We start from the raw sequence: 20,890 nt of genomic DNA, 5'->3' as shown, positions 1-20,890 counted from the left end.
TGGGAAGCTCATGAGCATGGGGGGGATGTTTTGCAGTAAGACCTGTCAGTGGTACTGCACACTGGTTGTTAGCCCTAATGTGGCTAATTCTGAAATTATTTGAAAAGAAATTTTAAGTATGCTCTCTGGCACGATTAGATGCCTAAAATAATTATTACCATCCACCAGTTTTTGATTTAGGACTAAATGATAGAAGTGTCATGCAGAGAACTGTTACAGATTTAAGGTTTTAGATATCAAAATGATGAGCAGGAAAATCTGCTTGTGAATATATGCACTGTAAAGAAACAGCCTCCTTTGCTTTATTTCCTAAACAGGTATGGGTTGCTGGTGTACCCAGAATATTTGCCAGACAGCCCACACAGACCTGTGCAGCTCAGCAGCTTCACAGCTTGGAGCAGCCGAGGTGGAGTTCAGGTATGTCTCTCCTGACTGTCCTCTGTGATGCTCAGGACCTTTACAAGTATATCACCTCTACACAGACTTCATCTTTTAAGGCTGCAGATAGGTCACGGTTACAGTAAAGCTCTTGTACCTGTACATCCATGTCCCTTAGCTGGAGGCTCCTATTTTGGTGATAAAGCCAGAAACACTTTTTTTTTTTTTTTGTGTGTGTGTGAGTTCTAACTGCCTCAGTGCAGAATCAATGCTACTTTCATCGAGAGCTGGTGTCCTTTGTAATCACCCAGCATCTGTCTGTCACTATGATCACAAAATCATAGAATGGTTTGGGTTGGAAGGGACCCTAAAGATCGTCTTGTTTCAACCCCTCTGCCATGGGCAGGGACACCTTCCACCAGATCATACAGCCAAAAAATTCCTCCCAGTGGATCTGAGCTATTTGTAGGGATTGCAGCTGGTAGAGGATCTGTTACCTTCACAGGGCTAATGGATTCCATGGGATTTTTTTCACCATTGTTAAAAATTTTAAAAATTGTTAAAATTAAAAACCCCACATCACCCTTTTTTATCTAATATTTTCTTCCCATACCAGTGCTTAGAGGCTGTGACCCGCTTAACACCCCATCTGATGACCTGAACAGATTGTACGTGATTCTCAAGACATGTTGTCTAGTCTAACACATCCTATGGCTCTTTCTTTGAAGGTGTCCAATTTTTCCATGCTTTTTTCAGACTGGTACATTATATTTCTGGAAAAAATTATTTGCATGAAAAAAAAACCCCAACAAACAAGCAAAAGGATGTTTTACAGGTGTTTTTTTTTTGTTTGTTGTTTTCTCTGCCTAAACTTGTAATTTCTTTGTATGTTACTGACTTAGAGCATACATGAACAACTAAGTTTATTCTGCTTCTTTCCATGAACTCCACCTAGGAACAGTCTTCTTGCTGTAGGTGACTGTAAGCGATACCTATGATTATTTTCAAAACATCTTTCTTCTACAAACATTAACTTCTTTATCCTGCTATTCTTCCCAGTAATAGACCCCCAAATATTTAGAGCACTTTTACCCTTTCAGTTACTGATTCTCAGTTCTGATTTTCTTTCATACCTTTCTTTTTTTCTTTTAACATGAAAATAAGTTGGTGGAATGTAAAGATTTTTGTATTATTAATTAAAAGCAAAAATGAGAAATTAAGGGGAGATGCTCAAATACTAAATACACATTCAACAATTTTATGTGGTGTTGCACTTCCCCTGTCTATTACAAGTCAAGCAGAGCTATAAATCATAATTATTTTTAATTTTTATTCCTTTATTGTGCTTTTATATAGATTTTTAGTAGCAGCAACCTTAAACTCCAACATTTCTGGATTTACACTTGCAAAGACTTTGGCATTGACATTGTAGAAAGCCTGGGAAACACTTCCGTAGCTGACAGTGTTTTAATTGGACGTGTTGGGCAAAAGGTAAGCACTGCAGGAATTATTTCAGTGCCTCTTGAGCTGCACAACAATCCTTCAAACAGGGATTTTGAGAAATAAGAAAGCAACTTGAATAACAGCCCTGATCCATGGCAGCTTCGGTAAAGCTTGGATTTTAAATAGATTGTATGCAAAGATAAATACTTAGGCATAGCTTCAGGATACGGTTTGGGCACTGATCTGTTTGTGCTCTAGCTATCTTCCACTCCTTGGAAAGATGATGCCTTCAACAGCAGCAGCAGCTGCTGCGAGGGACATTGATTTGGAGATGAAGCACAGAAACTTGGAGCATCAGTAACACTCTCCCAGCCTGCTGGAACTAAGAATTTTTTTGCTTCTGCTGGCAGCAGCAGAAGAGAAATAGCATTTGATCAGCTGGATCCTGCATCATTTTTTAGGTGTTCCATTCATACCAGCTGATGGTAGAGCTGAATAAACATCAGCTGTTGATGAACCAGAGATTGCATTCTGCAGGAAAATTCAGCACTATTTCCAAACTTGTTTTTATTTCAGTATGGAAATTTTGAAGTTGTTGTTTGTTTTCTGTTTTGTTTTGTTTTGTTTTGTTTTTTTAAATTTGAAACAAGGACGCTTATTTTTCTATTTGAATTTGGAATTATTAAAAGATTTTATATTAAAATGCATATTAATGTATATTCTTTATAAAACAAGATTCAAAAGTAAAACCAAAATCATACTTCTGTTCAGCTTAAGAGCTGAAGGATTTTAGTAAGACAGGTGTTAATTTTTTCCCTACTCATGCTGTTTTCCAAGACTGACATTGTCTCAGAAAAAACTTGGAATTTCACAGAACCCAAATTTTTGAGAGTAATATTTTTTGTTTAAACGAGCTTTTCTAACATAAACTCCTATAAACCTTTTGATGTAATCAACCAACACCATTTAACCATACACAACTGGGTTTAGTTTAGTGATTTGATAATAATGATGGAGATCAACAGATTTGATTTCTCACCTACTTAACACCTTGGTGTCCTATGCTCTGTCATTGCACCGTTGGTCCACCTGGAACACAGCGCACTACTTTTTTACTGCCATCAAAGTGTAACATTTTTATTTATGCAGTAAATATGATCATCTTCCATTATTTCTTCAGGCAGCTGGACAAAGTCCTTTGGGTGCTATGAGGTTGTTAACAGATTAATAACATGGATAACAAAGGAATTTTAGTTATAACTTGCCACGGCTGCTTGTTCATGATTTTGAGGTCTTTTTTGCCCTGCTCAGTTTTCTATTGTTGTTTAGGAAATTAATTTTCTCTCTGACTGGCAGAAAAAGAGTTTTAAATGAGTTTTCTTTAGAAGGTTGCAGAAAGAAGCCTCAGTAGCAGGTCTGTTGAAAATACGCAGCTCAGATAAAATCCTAGCTTCACCAGTCCAACCTTGCAGCCTCCCAGCGACACAATGAATTTCCCTCAGACACCAAAGGGTGGATGTCTTTGTTTTTGCTTTGCTGGATCTATGGAAAGACTCCAATGTTGTACTTGTTAAGAGATTTAGAGGCGCTCAGCTGTGCCTTGTTTCTTGCAGTACCCCAGGGGGGTGATTATCTTTGATTATCTCATGATAAGAGCCTCCTTGTCATAATTTACATCTTAATTTATGTAATTCTCCCTTTAATAATGATGTCTCTTTAATATCAATTAAAACTTTATGACATTAATTTAATGGGAACCTTGGATATTCCTCTCTGCTAGCCCTTCCAGTTTTTGAAAGAAGTGCTTTAAAACAAGATTGTTTTCTGGACATATCAGGGCATTTAAAAACTGGGGCTTTGATCAATTAAAATGTTAGTTGCAGGGGTAAGTCCAGGGCCTGTAAAAGCCAAGAGGAAGACTTTTGTTAGCTTCCTTGACATTCAGCAAGCCTCTTCCATGCTTCCATAAAGCAGCTCATAGTCCTTGTGGAGCCATTTGAGGAGAAGCATTTCTTCCTGAAAAAGCAGGATGTCTGAGACAGGTGACACACAATAGGGAGGAACTGTCATCTCACCTCTTTCTTCTATTTGCCATTTATTTACATAAAATAAATTAGCTACTAAAAAAAAAAAAAAAAAAAAAAAAAGGAGAGAGAAAAAGGAGGGTGGAATGGAAAACCAGGCAAGTGTAAGCAAAAAACCAACAGAGTCTTTCTGACTGATTTGTTACCAGAAGCCAGGGATTTCAGCTTAGCAGTGACTTGGAATAAGATGGCCCAAGGACCAGGACTGTGACCCCAGATGTTTTGACCTCAAAGTAAAAAAAGGTGATGGAACTACTGTCTCTTAATGAGACTGAAGATAACAACATCTCTCTGAATTAATGATCTATTTATAAAAGTCCATTTCATTCTACGTTTCTGATTAAAGAGAATGCTTTCACAGAGGGTGGATTTCTCAACTAATTCTCTACCAAGGCTTTTGAGAGTTGTTCTACAAAAGTGTTTATTGGCCTCAGAAACAGTATCACACAGTCCTGCTGGCCCTTCCTCTTCCAGGCTACTCACTAGCTCTAAGTACATCCTTCCCAGCTTGTCTCCAAGACAAACTGGCAGAGAGATGCACACTTCCCCTGTATCCCAGCTGACAGTCACCACAAAATCTAGTTTTTCTGTTCTGTTTCCTATCACTTGTGGGTTTTGCTCTTCCTTTCCACTTGTTGTTACTCCGATGGACCCTGAAGTCAACTAGAACTTTAAGGAGAGCCTAGCTTAAATGCTTCCCCACCCCATCCCCAATCACATAAAAGGGCTTTAAATCATAGCAGTCAGGTTTTCCTTAGGACAGAAATTAGAATTATTAGCTTTGTAGAACAAGAAAATTTCCTGCCTACTGGACAAGACAAGGTAAAGTAAAAGGGGCTGTAAAAAAATATGCTTACTCTGCCTTCCAGGTGAATTCTTTATTCCCAGGGAATGTGCAGTTTTCTTTCCCTTCAAATGTCCAGCCTTAACTACTGTGCAACCGCCCGGACAAAACAAACAAGGCAATCACTGCCCTGAATGTAATACAATCACATACTGCAAATGGTGAATTAAGCAGATGTTACTTGTCAGAATTTGCAAAGCCATAGCTTAGATCTGTCCTTCAATCAGCATACATTGCCCCACAACCACTGACTTGAGTGCAGTCACATCCTTGTGTGCCAGCTGCTGTATCCTGGACTCATTAGACTTGGAGATTCGCGTGGTGATACGTTTCCCAGTGCTCTGCGTTTCTTCATTGCAGGATAGGACATGTATGTCAGCAGGACTAAAAACTCCCAAAAGATACCAGGTATTTGTCTCCAACACAACCTTCAGGAACTTTGATGTGAACACTTGCACAGCGATCAGGACTTGTTCTGGCTGTTACCAAGGGCAGGGTGAGTCTGATTTACACTTATTTCACAGGCTTTCCTCAGTCCCTGGCTTCCTTCCATTTCAGATTTAGATGTTTAGAAGTTCACAGTTTCCACAGACAACCATTGATAGATATTTCAGCTGAACGCCACAAAAAAGCACCGTATAATGACAAAGAATACTGGCCCAGTTTTAATTCTGTGATCTTGTCACTATGTTTGCTATAGGTGAATTACCAAAAGCTAGGTTTTGAGGTATTTGCATACCTGCTGTCCTTAGGTTTCACTGTATTAATAGTTTTCAACAGTGTCACTCTCTCTGTTTCACTTCCCCAACTGGAACAGATGGATAATGGCTCCCTGTTTGCAGGGAGGTTGGGCATAAGGTGACAATATGCAGATGCAAGATAAATGTTGTGCTAGGTGTGCAGCTCAGATGAGAGCTGAGAATATCCCTGAGCTGGGATTGTAAAGATTTACATAACAATCAGTCCTCAACATACTCACCCTCTTTAGTGTGTGCATTTTGCTGGCGTTTGGGTGGGCTGAACCAGCTCGTTTAGCTGCTCTGCTCTGCATAGGTTGAGGTTGCAGGTTCTCTCCAATCTTCCTTGGAAATAGCTTCATCGCTTAGCTGAAGCCACATATCACATGTATTTTGAAGACAAAGGTAGCCTTATTTTTGTGCTGGTTTCATTTTCTCAGTGGAATTGTTTTTTATACACTAACTTGTTTCTGCTTCTTCATTCTGGGAAGTTTCAAGATGGATGATTTATTTAATAACTATAACAACCTCACAGAATTTCACCAAACTCCTACCTCAGGCCAGCCTAAACCTTAGATGAATTTGCCTGAGATAATGTGTAAACTAAGCATCCTTTTGAGCTTTAAAGAGGTACCCAAAGGCTCTTTGAAGAATGTTTCAACTGCAATTACCTCTTAAATATATTTATATATAAATGAATACTGTCCTACAATAACATAACAGAAAAAAAGACTTCAAGAGTTGAGATCAAAGAACAGGAGGAATACTAAAATCTGACTTTAGAGAGGCTACAGTTGAGAATACGATAGTCAGATAGTGGTGCATGAACACCCATGCCAAAGCTGACTTGTTATGGTCCATGAGGCAATGATTTTCTGTCATTTCTGGAAATACTAATATGTTCAAAAACTCCCTGTGCTGCAGCCCACATGACCATTCCTTATTTTTGTAGTTACCCATGTTACAGTAATGAGAAGATCCTTCAGACACACTTTTCAACCAAGAATTTATTGTGCGAGGTGCAGTACATGCACACAAGTATATTTACAGGCATGTAAACAGTCCTTATCTCTAAAGATTTTGTCTTATAAATAAGGCAGAAGATATCTATAAGAATCACTGTTTTGGAGACTGTAAATTTTGGCATTGGGACTTGTGAAGAAACATTTGGAGTCACTGAGGAGATGTTAGTAGGGCCAGGAGAAGCACTTGGATCTGAGGGCACTGGACAGGTTGGACCTGGTCATAAGAAAGCAGTGGCAAATCCTACAGCCATCTTTCGTTCTTTATTTATTTATATTTATTTATTTATTTTCCTGAATCTCCCCTTCTTATTGACTCAGCAGACATTTTTCCAGAGTGAATGTGGAATGAAGCTAGTCTCTTTTTCTCCAGAGATGTCTCCAGGCTTGTTACTTGAGAAGGTCAGTCTCTGTTTCTGAAATGCCGCTTGTTCCCCCCAGGTGGATTCACAGTGAGAGCTGAAGGTCTGACCTTCATCAACTCACCTTTCCAAGTGTCCTTCCCCTTTCCTCACTCTGCCATCCTTGAGGATCTCGATGGCTCTGTCACGGGGCAGAAAGGAAGTCACCTCCTCCCTTCTACAGATATCCTTGCACTATTTTGTACAGCCAGTGCCAACTTCAGTCAAGATTCTGGTGGCAGTGTTTGTGGCAGTGACCTTGTTATCCACCGTATGTCTCTTCACATGTAAGTAACCATGCCACTTCTGAAAATCTGGTATGAGTGTTGCTTGGTATGTTCTATATTGAGAGGGCTGCTGGGTCTCAACACAGTCCCAGGACTCTTGCCCCCCTGCTGGGTCCTAAACTAGGTCAAAATCCTGCGCACTGGCATACATTAGTCTGGGTTTGTTGTTCACATGGTCTCTGGCACTGGTTTGGTTCTGGCTACTTGTTCCCACCCAGACAGATCTCAGGCAGGGTTTGAGAGGCAGCAGAAGGACCATTCCCAACTGGCAATTTGGATGGGGGCACCATGGTTTTGGGAGGGAACTGCATGGACAGCTATAAGAATTATGTATGCCATTGGCCTTCAGGCCAAAGAGCAGTCTGTGGTTTAATTTATTTACGAATTTAGTTATGGGCTGCCCAAGTTCAATATTTTTCTGATGTTCTCAGCAAGCTGCTTACATTTCTTACCTTGGTATCCTATCTGTAGTCTTGATTCCTGTGCAATTCTGGCAGTGTTAAGTGGACCTTTAAGTGGAGGCTGTGATGTTTTGCCATTTTGTTATTCAGATTACCAGGGGGATATAAAGTGACCCTTGCAGAAATAAGAATCCAGCTCAAGGGGGGGACTTAGGCTTAAAGTGAGATTGATAACCAGTCCCCAGACACCCAGACATCTAGTGGGTGAATTGCAAACTTTGCCAAGATTTTCTGAGTGGTGACCGACAAAATGTGAGAGAAACACTTCAGTTGATAAGATACAATATTTTAAAAAAACTTTTAATTTAATTAGATTTTAAGTGAAGTTCTGAGAGTGTTTCCTTTTATGCTCACTGTGAGAGATTTCCTCAAATGCTCCCAAAGAATAAGTGGTCATGAATAGGGATAGGTTTTCATCTCTTAAGCAGAAAATATTTGCCATCTGATTTCACTGTTATGATATTTTCATCAGATTCATGTATTATGTTTTCTACTAAAACTGAATTTGACATTTGATGGTTTCATTGTCCCAGCTGTCATGCAATGAATACCTATATTATATAGAAGATATACTAAGTTCATGGTGTATTAAATTAAAAGAAAGCTCTCCAGTAGGTATGTTTCTGTTGCTCTGTTAGAACATCCATGCCTTTCTTACTCACCTCATCAGGACTTTCTGATCTTTCATTTTGCTGTTCTTTGCTTGCTGCAAGTTGAATTCAGTCAATTCAAATCATCAAACCTTATTAATACTGACTCAGGCTCACAATCTAAGCAACTTGTTTCAGTCTATACATTTATGGTTTCCTATCAACATGACGGGATCAGACAATGATACAAGGGAGATATGAAACTCAAGAATAAACTTCTGTTATTGAGAGTGGCAGAACATTTTTGGCAACGAGGTAATTGCTTTTCCAGAGTTAAGATGCCAATTTTCACTTGATTTCAACAGGCACTTATGATAACACCAAAGTTCACAGATGGGAATGAAAACCTATTTGTTGTCTCAATCATAATACAGGAAGCCAAAGCACAAAAGAGCAAATCACTTTATGAGTGAAAGGGACTACAGTAAATCTGTGATGTAGCTCTCCGAGCTTATTCAGCGATCAAAAATTACTGTTAAGATTTGGCAGGTGATCCAGAAGCTTAGTATGAGTGAATTCAAATTGGCTTGAAGGCATATAAACATACTGTCCTGAAGAACATGTGTGGTCCCCACATAGACATGGACAACGTGTCCCACTAGACGTGATGGAAACCTGGGTCCTTCATTTGGTTGCCCATGGAGAGACATATAGTGCCATTTAAAATGCCCTCTGAGACCTCCCTTGGCTTGTCATTCTGTGGCAGAAGGGCAAGGATCTCCTGGAGACACTGTCAGATCTGGCATCTCTCACCAAAGGTTTTGATAGCTTGGGACATTTTAAGCAGGACTAGATGCCTCTATTTCTCTAATTTTTCTCTTAGGGTTGGTCAGCTGAATTGCCCTTTGGGCTTCTACTGACTGGACTTACTATGATGGTAGTGTCTGTAATGGGCACTTAGTCACTCAACGCATATTTAAACACCAGTAGGCACTTGGGTGTCTCAGTCCTAGACTAAATGACAGAATTTTCCTCTGCCTGTCCTCTACACTGGCTTCTGGGGAAATAAGACTTCTGCAAGCACAGGGAGCATATGCACTCTGTACATTAATACGTACATGTAAGCACAGTCTGTCTCTTTTTTTGACTTCGTCTTGAATGCTTTCCAGTTTTGGCTGTTTGTACTGTTGAAGGCTCATAATGGTCCCTGGCATGTTTTGGCCCAGGACAGCTATCCCATGCCCAAGCAATTCATGAGCACAAGAGATCAGCGTGACCCAAGGAACTGTTTCTATTAGGGCAATGTAGATGTCCCTATGCTGTTTTGGAGGCTGAAGGAGTTTGTATGATGTGACCAGGCCATGCTAGCTAGTCTCAAGGCTGGAAGACAGGCAATGGGGATGGCCAGCTTACCAGGGGAGGTGTAGCCACAGGTCTGTGTGTGAGTGCTTACAGAATCTATGAGTAGATGAGGCACAGTTTTCTGTGTAGATATAAACACATCTTATGATGTAGGGTACATATCCTCCTTCCTGGTATCTCTTCAGACTCCCTGTCAATTATGACTACTAGACTACTAGAAGTTTGAAACAGAATGATACTTTTGAATATTGGTTTTCATTTCCAGAAGGATAGCAAATGGTTTTGGTGAGTTCTACTGGCACTGCCCTATATCCCACCTTTGTAATAACCCAGCCCTGCGATGCAGCCAGGTCTTTCCCAATAGCTTTGATGGTTTTACGGCTCCCAGTGGATGTTCCAGCTCACTTCTGTTGCTGCACTTGTTTGTTCAAGCTGGACTTGTTCCTGCCTTTGAGCAGCTGGTACCTAAAGGGATCCAGTGGAGAAATCTGTTCAGCCAAGTACTATCACCAGTTCTATTACCCAGGGAGGACACTTGTGAATTCCTGGCATAAAAAAAAGGGGTGGAAAAGGCTTTTAATGATCTAAACATCCCTCCTGCTTTTCTTCCCATGCTTATCTTCCCTTCCCAGTGCCCTGCTTAACATTTCACTTTCTTTTTGAAGTACAAGTCTGAACCATTATCCATTTTTGGCTGTTTCAGGTCAGTAGTATACAGGCAGAAATCCTAAAGTGCTCTGTCAGAGGGCTGATAATAATTCATTTCTGTTTTATAAATCATGTTTCAGAAGAAAGAGGAAAAAAGCCACCTTCCCAAATAGGAAAAAAAAAAAATAGCATCCTTCTTCAAAGGAGAAAACTATAAGGCTTTCAGCTACCTGCAGGTTTTGCATGTGATTACTCTTTCTCATAATGAAAACAAAACTCCACAATAAATTAAGAGCTGGGATTCATTCTAATTTAACAAAAAGCTTGCTGGGTAGAAGACAAACTACAACTGTGTTAGATGTCTTTCTGGACCAGTTAACTATAATGTCTTAGGCAAAGCAATTCCCTTTCTAGTCTGCTTTTACCTTGATTATATGGACCACCAGGTCTTTGGGTCGAGGCTGTGTGGGTGGACAGAGCTTCTCATAACATTGCCTGTAGTGTGATTTGAGTCCTTTTGGATACTGCCACAATGTAAACATTAATAATTCATAATAAATAATGTATTCAATACACCTTGTTGCTGCTTGTATCAAAAGGTGGTTAAGGAGCAAGTACAAGTAGGATTTAATCTACACCATTGTTGTTAACTCTGGAAATGTTTGAGCCCTGACCTAGATATTGTCTTTGCAGTAAATTGCTTAAGAGTTTTAGTTTAGTCATACCAATGACTTCTCAATCGACCTTTTCTCTCAAGCAAGTACCATTTTTCCCCTTCTTTATTATTAATCTGCATGAGCTGGGAGTCAACTTACATCAAAGATACTTGGCAGTCCGAGTAGCAGAAGCCAGCCGTTAGCCTGTCCTCTGGAGGACTATGTAGTTAACAGAGTAGCCCTCTCAGTTGTGAGTATCCTCTCTGTGCTGCTTCCAGATCCTCTCTCCTGAGTAGTTCCTACCAGCCAAATCACTGTCATGTTAAGTTGAAAGACTGTCAGCATGCAGCCAAGAAAATGCAGTGAGTCAGGGAGGCGTTGGTCATGTGGACAGTGCTCCAAAATGGACCTGGTAGAGGAGCAGGGTGGGGAATGAAAGGAGATGAAAGGATTGAAGAATAAAAGTCAATGAATAAAATACCCACAGCATGATGAGAGGATGAGGGGGTGGGGAAAGAAGAAGAAAGTCTGAATTTGGTCCATATGTATTTGAAGAGTGTTCACAATAAAAAGGGAATATTTTAGGATTAATACAACAAAACATGACTAGGAGCAATTGGCAGAGGTTGAGCAGAGAGAATAAAGATAGATGGGTGACAGGAAAATATTCCTAAAACTGTTGTCTCTGGGATTCACCTAACCTCAGTAAAAAGATAAAAGTACTGTGGCTTGGCTGCCTTTAGTTTCTGATGAGCAAAGAATTAAAGATCGCTCCGGAAGAAATTTTTCTGTTGTGCTCTGCCAGGCCCTGGAATATGGAACCTGTCAGATTTGCAACCTACTGCTTGTACTTACCATTTGTGTTAAGCTCTGTAGTTGGTAAAACAGGGGTGCTATCAAAACGAGGGGTGAAAAAGAGATTAAAAGCCTCTGAGTCCAAGCCTTAAGCACTGAATCCACATTTGCTGATCATCAGGCCAAAGTGATAGCACAAGAGTATCCTCATTTCAGTATGAAGTCACACTGTACAAGGAAAAGGTTGCAGGCAATAGCAGTAAAACAGCCCCATCTCCTGTGCCGTCTCTTGGTCTGGAGCAGTGCATTTCTGTGTTCCTCAACACAAAAATGTGAGAGGCTTGCAGTGATGGGTTTTTTTTTGCTTCCCCTGAGTTTCAGGAATGGACTCCAGCTCCAAAAATCTTAAAAACTGAGGCAGGTAATGGATGTTGAGGAAAGCCCTAGCATGGCAACCTCTATCCCAGCATCCTCAGGCTCATTCCCTGACCCTGAGGGCAACTAGCAAGGCTTGGCCATGGCCGTGTTATTAACCTTCTCAGCCTGCAAAACATCAGGGAAATTGCGTCAGCAGTACCTTTTAGGCAAGATTGCCTGCCTGGGAGATGTCTGGGACAGGGCTAGTTGGCGCAAGCTAAAATCACGTCTGGGACCATTTTAATTATTTAAGTTACAATGTGGGTAATTGACTCTTAATCTTTGTGCTGGTTAATTTATCAGAATGCATGTAGTGTATTGGCACTTCCCCCCCCCCCCCCCCCAAACATATGTTTGGGAATAAAAAAAAAGAGTTTTTTGTTAGTGAAAACCCCTAGAAGCCTTTTTTTTTTTTTTTTTTTTCCTTTTTTTAAGAGAACAAGTATCTTGAGCATTTCTTGACTGTCTGTCCTCAACTCCTTCACACTAAAAACTTCCAGGGAAATCGAAATCCGTTTCCAAGCTTGCATTGCTGTAACAAAAGCCTTCTTCGCGAAGTCCAGTTGAAAGTTAAACTAATGTGTCACGTAAGCACCCTTTAAAGAGAGGTTTTATGTCTTTTAAAAATGTAATTGAAGCTTATAAAAGTCTTTATAAATTTATATGTGAGAAAGTTATTGAGTAGTCTGAAGAACAGCTTATGCCATGGCATAGCACAGCATGGCTGCAGGCTAGATATGGCTGTTCCAAATGCCACTGCTACCCATATTATCATGAAACTATGAATCTCTATTAATATTAAAACAAATTTTCATTAAAAAATTGTCATAACATGATTAAGTGACTTTAAAAGTTTCTTCACATTATGCATAATTTTTACAAGAGGAGAGCATTAGAATAATCGGCTGCCAGGCAGCACCTTGCGGCAAAGGGGACTCCAAACACTTCACGGCTGCGCATACCAGAAGGAAGTTTGCCTCTTGTTCCTTTTCATTTGCTTTCCCCTTCTCACTGCAGAAACCTGGTTCTTGCTTAGCACTGCTCTTGTAGTTCAAGCCTTTTATTGCTTCCCGCTCCTCTAGTCTGCTGCAGAGGAAAAGATTAACTTTCTTCTTTATAGCCTTAATTCTTAAATCTGGTCTAATATCCTCTCCTGTAGCGCATGCATTCAGTTGCTGCAAACCCAGCCACTGCTGATGGGTTAGTGTGAAAAGAACAGCGTACCCCCTACCTCCGTGTCTTTGAGTCTTGAAGAGAGTTCAAATGTTTACTCTAGTGTTGTTTTTCCTTTGATATTTACTTACTGTGGTGCCTTCAGATGAACACCCACCTGCTCTGAAACACCCTTACAACCACACTTCTCCCCTCGATGTGCACATGCTTAGTTGCTCTCGGGTTGTGCATCCTTCCTGTGTACATGACTGTATGCACACATGGGGCAGTTTATGTGCTCACTTGGCCTCATAACCCAACCCTGTCAGGGCTCCTGTGGCAGAATGTGCAAGGAAAGTATTAAATTATTGGCTGCTGACTGTTCAGTTAACCAACACATCAGCTAAACTTCTGAGACTGAACACCTACTGTGCTATACTTCCGGCAACTGAGACATCTCACCACAACAGCCATGAGAAATTTGGTTCCTAGTGGAGGACCCCTTTCCCTTTGCCCTGCAGCCTGAGGTATTCACAGCAAAGCCAGATCCTGCACAGGCTCATGAGTATACATGACAAGATGGTTCCCCAAGCCTTCCCCTTCAGCTTGACCATTGACTGGGATATTTCTGGGTGCAGGAAGGTGTATCTGGCATTGAGGCAACATTTTCTAGCCCTACACTTTCTTTGCTTTCAAGGAGAAGTATGGCAAGCCTGTTGGATGCTTCTTTTGGTCTGGATAGATCTAAGCCAGGCATGCCAGCTGGGCATCACTGTCATAACCAATGTATTATTAGTCCTAAGTCGGTGTTAATTGGAAGAGGACTGCAACTGAACAATGAGGTGCGGTAAAAACATGCCCAGAGTACCTGTGTCCAGATTTTCAGATCCACTTTGCATGCCTCAGAGCTCTGCCTAATGTGGGGTAAGTGGAGTGACAAAGGGGTCCTCTGCAGGTCTCTGCCGTGCTTACGTTGCAGAATTGTTTGAAGTGTTTGCTTACCGGCCACCTTCCAGCTCAGAATTTGCATCCAATTTTAACTTCCCTTAAAACACCAGCCTGTAAACTATTGGACCTGGGGAACTGATTTAAGAACAGAGAGGAGTTAGGAAGCCAGGGGTAGCAAACTCAAAAGCTACTTTAAATGAAGCCATCTTAGCTTCTCAGTGAGAACCCTCTCTGGTCCTGAGAGATCATCTCAATTCTTCTTTTACTTGAAATTCAGAAGGCCTATTGCACAGTGGCTATTCAAGATCAGGGACAAAGATCTAGTTATTTTTGAAAACACCAGTGGATGCAAAAACTCACTGATGGTAAGGGTTCATAATACAAGGCAGATTTGAATCATGTCCTTGGTCTCTCAACAAAGATACACACATTTACTGAAAACAGCCGAAAATTCTTAATTCTTGGCAATTAAAATAGAATGAACTGGGTTTGGGCCCAGCATCAAATCCATAAAGTGTTTAGTATGGTCACAATTTGGAATTAGTCTCCATTTGACCAACAAGAAATCAGACTGTTGATAGAAATATTCAAAGTTCGATGCTATATCGTTTCCTGTTTTAGAAGAGAAATAATCACAATGGATTATTGCACAGATATATCAAACAGAAAGCATTTAGAGCTAAGCACAGTGCCTGCCTTCATACACAGATATGGACCCTTAGGATAAGTAAGTTAATGGTAAACATAAACAGGAGAGTTAATATTTGTTCTACTTGGTGTTGTTGATTGGTTTAACAAATCCTTTGTGGCCCATCTATGTTGAGCAGTTCTGCACAATACACTTGAGCTAAATTACATAACAGTTTATACAATCACAATCAGTAAATTGTGGCTCAGACTGTAAAGTCCTATCCAGTAATCCTGCCATATTTCTAAAGCAAATTGCTCCTTAATTGAAACCTGCTTCCATATAAAAATACAGCCTTTTCAATGAGTCATCCTTTTTTTTCCCCTTACAGTTTGTAAAGGCTTCCAGCAGTTTAAAGTGAGGGTTAATTTTGCATTAAGACCATTGCCTCCTAGTTTCTTTCAAATAAAGCCAGGGGAAGTTCAGGGGAAGGCTCTTTCCTCTGATAATGAAGCTCCCCATGTTAATGATGCGTGCAGGCTCCCTTGGATCCTCTGAATTAGAAATACTTGTGTGTGCAAGCTCTGCTGTGCTTCATTAACATTAAGGAGAGGTAGATTGGTGGCTATTTAGGGCACAGTGAAATCGCTGGCTATTTAGGGCAAATGGAAATGGTGCTAATTGTGGCTGGTAATTCCATTAGTAGGGTACTTCCATTTTGGTGTCTGTTCCTCATGTAGGTGAAAAAACCAAGCATGCTGACATCATTTCAAGGGGACTGTAGTCTCAGGCTTAACATTGCCTTGTACCAGTTATCTTCTACGCTGAGGTACAAAGTTTTTCAGGTTTCCCAAATCTTTGCTTTGATGAGTTGCTGCTCTGTATGTGTTTGTGGGTGTCAAGACCTCGAGCAAAGTATGTAAAAGGCAAGGACATAGCATTCCAGGTCAAGAAACTCCCAGAGATTTCAGGCCATAAGATATCTCCTGCTCCCTTTCCTTCCTGGGTCATGAACAAACATCCAGGTGAAAGTCAGGGAAGCCGGACTATCATGGTATGATACCATGCAAAGCCTTCTTCCTGAGAAAGGCTTTCTGGCATAAAAAAAGGGCATTTTCAAACCAAAACCTCACCAATGAAGATTCCCTGTCTCTCTATCCTAAACACAGAACCATTCAATGCAAAAGGAAGTTGGTAGTGTCTAAAGCAGTCAAAAATTTATTCTAGCTCTGAAGTCTATGGAGAGAGGACATGATACGGAGGATTCCCTGCCCTCTCTCTTGCTGGCTGAACACAGTGACTTCAGGGACAGGGGCAATAGTGACAATCCCTGCCTGGCTCAGCAGGCGCGTCTCCTCTGTGACGGCCCCACCTGCCCAGGTGCCCGCATGTGACAGGTACGGGGCTCGGCAAGGGGAACCCAACAATAAGGACAATGGTTCATCTAGCTTGGAGATGTCCCCGAGGTTAGGTCGGCCTATGCCCTGCATCACAACTGCCTCCATAAAACCCGCAACGGGTCACTGTCATAGCGGACTCCCTTCTGAAGGGAGCGGAAGGCCCGATGTGCAGGCCGGCCCCACATCTCAGGGAAGCCTGCTGCCTCCCTCGGGCCCGGGTTAACGGTGTGAAGATAAAGCTGCCCGCCTGGTACCGCCCTCAGATTATGAACCACTACTGATTTCCAGGCAGGCAGCGATGAAGTTGGAACAAGAAGTCTGAGGGCAATCGAGAGAGACTTCAGGACTGTGGGATGACTGGTTAAGGGATCAGGAGACAGCTGTTCTCCTCTGCCCTTCCAGCTGCAGGGAATGATGAGGGGAGAGACGGGAAGAGCCAGCAGGTCAATGCTTGGCTCCAAGCCTGGTGTTGCCAGCAGAATTTTGGGTTTTCCAATCATGGCTTGGTTTACATGCAAGCAGCCTGCTGGCAACAGATGGGGTACACCTGTCTCAAAGGAGGAAAAGGATCTGTGCACAGGAGTTAGCAGGGCTCATTGAAAGAGCTTTAAATTAGATTTGAAGGGGGAAGGGATAAAACCAGGCTGGCTAGAGATAAGCCTGTGGATGCCGTATCAATGTTTGAGGAACGGCGTGCTAGCAAGATCCTTTGGTGTGCTGTCTTAGTGGAGCTGGGAATGGAGATCCATGTGGCAGCAAAGACACAAGGGTTATTGGTGTGTTATAAACTATGGAAGTGCCTGAGAATGGTCATGTAGGAATTAGGGCTTCTCCCCCCAAAAAGGTGGCAGGATCAATAGTCAAACTGAAGTGCCTCTACACCAACATACTCACCATGTGCAGCAAACAGGAGGAGCTGGATGACATTGCGCAGCAGGACAACTATGACATAGTTGCCACAACGGAAATGTGGTGGCATGACTTGCACAACTGGAGTACTGCAATGGATGGCTATAAATGCTTCAGAATGGATAAGCAAGGAAGTAGAGGCAGTGGGGTAGCCCTTTATCTTAGGATGAGTTTTGATTGTCTAGAGCAGGGGTCATCAAACTATGGCCCACAGGCTGGATACGGCCCCCCAGGGTCCTCAATCCAGCCTCTGGTATTTACAGAACCCCCTCACCTCCCCCCCCCCCCCCCCCCCCGGGGTTGTGGGGGGAAACCAAGCAGCTGCAGACGACTTCCTGCCACTTCATCCGTGCACCGGCCCGCTGTTTAAAAAAAGTTTGAGGACCCCTGGTCTAGAGCTTCATGGTGATTATAGGGTTGAGTGTTTATGGGTAAGAATCAGGGGGAAGGCCAACAAGGCAGATGTCATGGTGGGAGTCTGTTATAGACCACCCAACAAGGATAAAAAAGCAGAAAAAATACTCTATAAGCAGCTGGGAGAAGTCTCACAATCGCTAGCCCTTGTTCTTGTGGGGAACTTCAACTTGTCGTATGTCTGCCGGAAATGCACTACAGCAGAGAAGAAACAGTCTAGAAGGTAGAAGACACCTTCTTTACACAGCTCATCAGTGAGCCAGCCAGGGAAGGCAGCCCACTGGACCTGTTGTTTGTGGACAGAGAAGGACTTGTGGGTTATGTGGTGGTTGAAGGCCATCTTGAGTGTAGCAATCACAAAATGGTAGTTTTAGGTTCTTGGAGAAGTAAGGAAGAGGATCAGTAGAACCACTACCTTGGCCCTCCAGAGCATCGGCTATGACCTGTTTAGGGGCTTGGTTGACAGAGTCCCTTGGGAGGCAGTTCTGAAGGGAAAAGGACTTCAGAAAGGCTGGACATTCTTCAGGAAGGAAATCTTAAAAGTGCTGGAGCAGGCTGTCCCCATGTGCTGAAAGATGAGTGAGTGAGGAAGATATGGGCCTGGCTGAGCAGAGCTTTGGCTGGAAGTCAGGGGAAAAAAGGAGAATTTATGACCTTTTAAGAAGGGTCAGGCATTCAGGAAGGCTGCAAGGATATCATGAAGTTACACAGAGAGAAAATCAGAAGCCCAACTAGAACTTAATCTATCTACTGCTGTAAAAGACCATAAGAAATGTTTCTATAAATACATTAACAGTAAAAGGAGGGCTAAGGAGAATCTCCATACTTTATGGGATGTGGGGGAAAACATAGTGACAAGGGATGAAGAAAAGTCCAAGGTATTTAATGCTTTCTTTGCCTCAAACTTTAATAGTCAGATTGATTATTCTCAGGGTACCCAGCCCCCTGAGCCGGAAGACAGAGATAGGAAGCAGAATGAAGCCTCCATAATCTGAGGGGAAATAGTCAGCAAGCTGCTACACTGGTTAGATACACACAAGTCTATGGGGCTGGCTGGGATCCACCCAAGGATACTGAGGGAGCTGGTGGAAGTGCTCACCGAGCTACTTTCCATCATTTATCATCAGTCCTGGCTAACTGAGGAGGTCCCTGTTGACTGGGAGTTGGCAACTATGATGTCCATCTACCAGAAGGGCCAGAAAGAGGATCTGGGAAACTACAGGCCTGTCAGCCTGACCTCGGTGCCAGGGAAGGTTATAGAGGAGATCTTAAGTGCTGTCACATGGCACGTACAGAACAACCAGGTTATCAGGACAAGGTTTATGAAAGACAGGTCTTGCTTGATGAACCTGATCTCTTTCTGACAAGGTGACATGCTTAGTGGATGAGGGAAGGCTGTGGATGTTGTCTACCTGGACTTTGGTAAATGCTTTCACGTTATTTCCCACAGTATTCTCCTGGAGAAACTGGCTACTCATGTCCTGGATGGGTGTACTCTTTGCTAGGTAAAATACTGACTGGTTCCCTGAGCCCAAAGAGTGGTGAGGAATGGAGTTACATCCTACTGGCAGCTGGTCACAAGTGGTGTTCCCCAAGGCTCAGCATTAGGGCCAGTTCTGTTTAATATCTTTATCAATGATTTGGATGAGGTGATCAAGTGCACCCTGAGTCAGTTTGCAGATGATGCCGAGTTGCGGTGGAGCGTTGACATGCTTGAGGGTAGGAAGGTTCTACAGAGAGATCTGGACAGGCTGAACTGATGGACCAAAGCCAATTGCATGAGGTTCAAGAAGGCTCAGTGCTGGGTCCTGCACATGGGTCACAATGAGCCCACACAGCGCTACGGGCTGGGGGCAGAGTGGCTAGAAAGAACCTGGCATGTTGGTTGACAACAACTGAACACGAGACAGAAGCGTGTTCAGGTGGCCAAGGTAGCCAACAGCATCCTGGTTTATATCAGAAACAGCACAGCCAGCAGGACCAGGACAGTGATCATTTCCCTGTACTCAGCACTGGTGAGGCTGCACCTTGAAACCTGTGTTAGGTTTTGGGCCACTCACTACAAGAAAGACCTTGAGGTGCTGGAGTGTGTCCAGAGACAGGCAACAGGGCTGGGGAAGGGTCTAGAGAACAAGTCTTACGAGACACAGCTGAGGGAACTGGGGTTGTTGAATCTGGAGGAAAAAAGGCTGAGGGGAGACCTTATCATTGTCTACAGCTACCTGAAGGGAGGTTGTAGCAAAGTGAGGGTACATCTCTTCTCCCAAGTAGTAACAAGCAATAGGAAAAATGTCCTCAAGTTGCACCAAGGATGTTTAGATTGGATAACAGCAAAAATTTCTTCACTGAAGAAGTTGTCAAACATAGGAACAGAGAGCCCAGGGAAGCAGCTGAATCAGCATCCATAAATCATAGAATCACAGAATGGTTTGGATTGGAAGGGACTTGATAGATCATCCAAGTCCCATCCCCCTGCCATGGGCAGGGACACCTTTCACTAGACCAGGTTGCTCAAAGCCACATCCAACCTGGTCTTGTAATAACTACCATCCCTGGAAGTGTTTAACAAATGCATAGATGTTGAACTTCGGGATGTGCTTTAGTGGTGGACTTAGCAGTGCTAGGTTAACAGTTGTAATTGATGATCTTAAAGGTCTATTCCAACCTGAACAATTCTATGATTCTATGACTTGTCTGTTAGAAGAAGGCATACAGGGAAAGGTGTATTTCACTTAAGTGTAGCCATGTGGAAGTTAACTGTCTAGTTGAAGATATTTATTTGGGGTGCCTTTGTAACCTCTTATCAAAACTGGTGTCTGACAGAGTTGGATTCACACTTCATTCACTAGCTAGTGAATTCACATTCACATTCATTAGCTAGTGAATCTACATGGCTACTGTGGAATTGCCACCTAACTTGCTGACAGATCAATCAGGTGACTTGCATCCCTCCCTATATCCCAGCAGGATTGCCCCCTCCTGGTTTTCTTGTCTGTCTTTAAAACTTCTTGGAAGTACTGGGGAGAAGTCCCTGAGAAAAGTGATTCAAGCTGTCTCATGAGAGTTCTCTTGCGATGAAGAGTAAGATGAGTAAAGAGCAAATCCAGGTGGATTTGTGTTGCACAGAGGATGGGTCTGAGTCTCTGTCACTTGCTGTGGCATTGTGCACCTTTGTAGCTCGATAAGGCAATTTCTGATGTGCAGGAGAGTTTAATGCTGCGTACTGTTGCACATTATATCAGGTGTGCTTCTGCTGCTGGAAATGTTTTCCTGAATACCTGTGCAGGTGCCGTTAACTGTGGCAATAACATGCT

The 20,890-nt window shown here is 42.4% G+C and overlaps 1 protein-coding gene across 2 annotated transcripts in view; it reads left to right on the top strand.

Moving 5' to 3' along the window:
- The window catches only part of PKHD1 (PKHD1 ciliary IPT domain containing fibrocystin/polyductin), a 279,722-nt gene that overhangs the window by 136,715 nt on the left and 122,117 nt on the right, over positions 1 to 20,890 (top strand). For both annotated transcript variants that reach the window (XM_027789196.2, XM_027789199.2), the window contains exons 45-48: positions 318 to 417; positions 1,735 to 1,869; positions 5,110 to 5,245; positions 6,950 to 7,196. In XM_027789196.2, the coding sequence (XP_027644997.2) occupies positions 318 to 417; positions 1,735 to 1,869; positions 5,110 to 5,245; positions 6,950 to 7,196 (618 nt within the window). The remainder of the gene's footprint in view (positions 1 to 317; positions 418 to 1,734; positions 1,870 to 5,109; positions 5,246 to 6,949; positions 7,197 to 20,890) is intronic.

This window comes from Falco peregrinus, chromosome 7, assembly GCF_023634155.1.
Source record: "Falco peregrinus isolate bFalPer1 chromosome 7, bFalPer1.pri, whole genome shotgun sequence".
Classification (NCBI taxonomy): Eukaryota; Metazoa; Chordata; class Aves; order Falconiformes; family Falconidae; genus Falco; species Falco peregrinus.
Note: the sequence above shows the minus strand (reverse complement) of the source record. Positions and strands in the feature narration are given on the sequence as shown.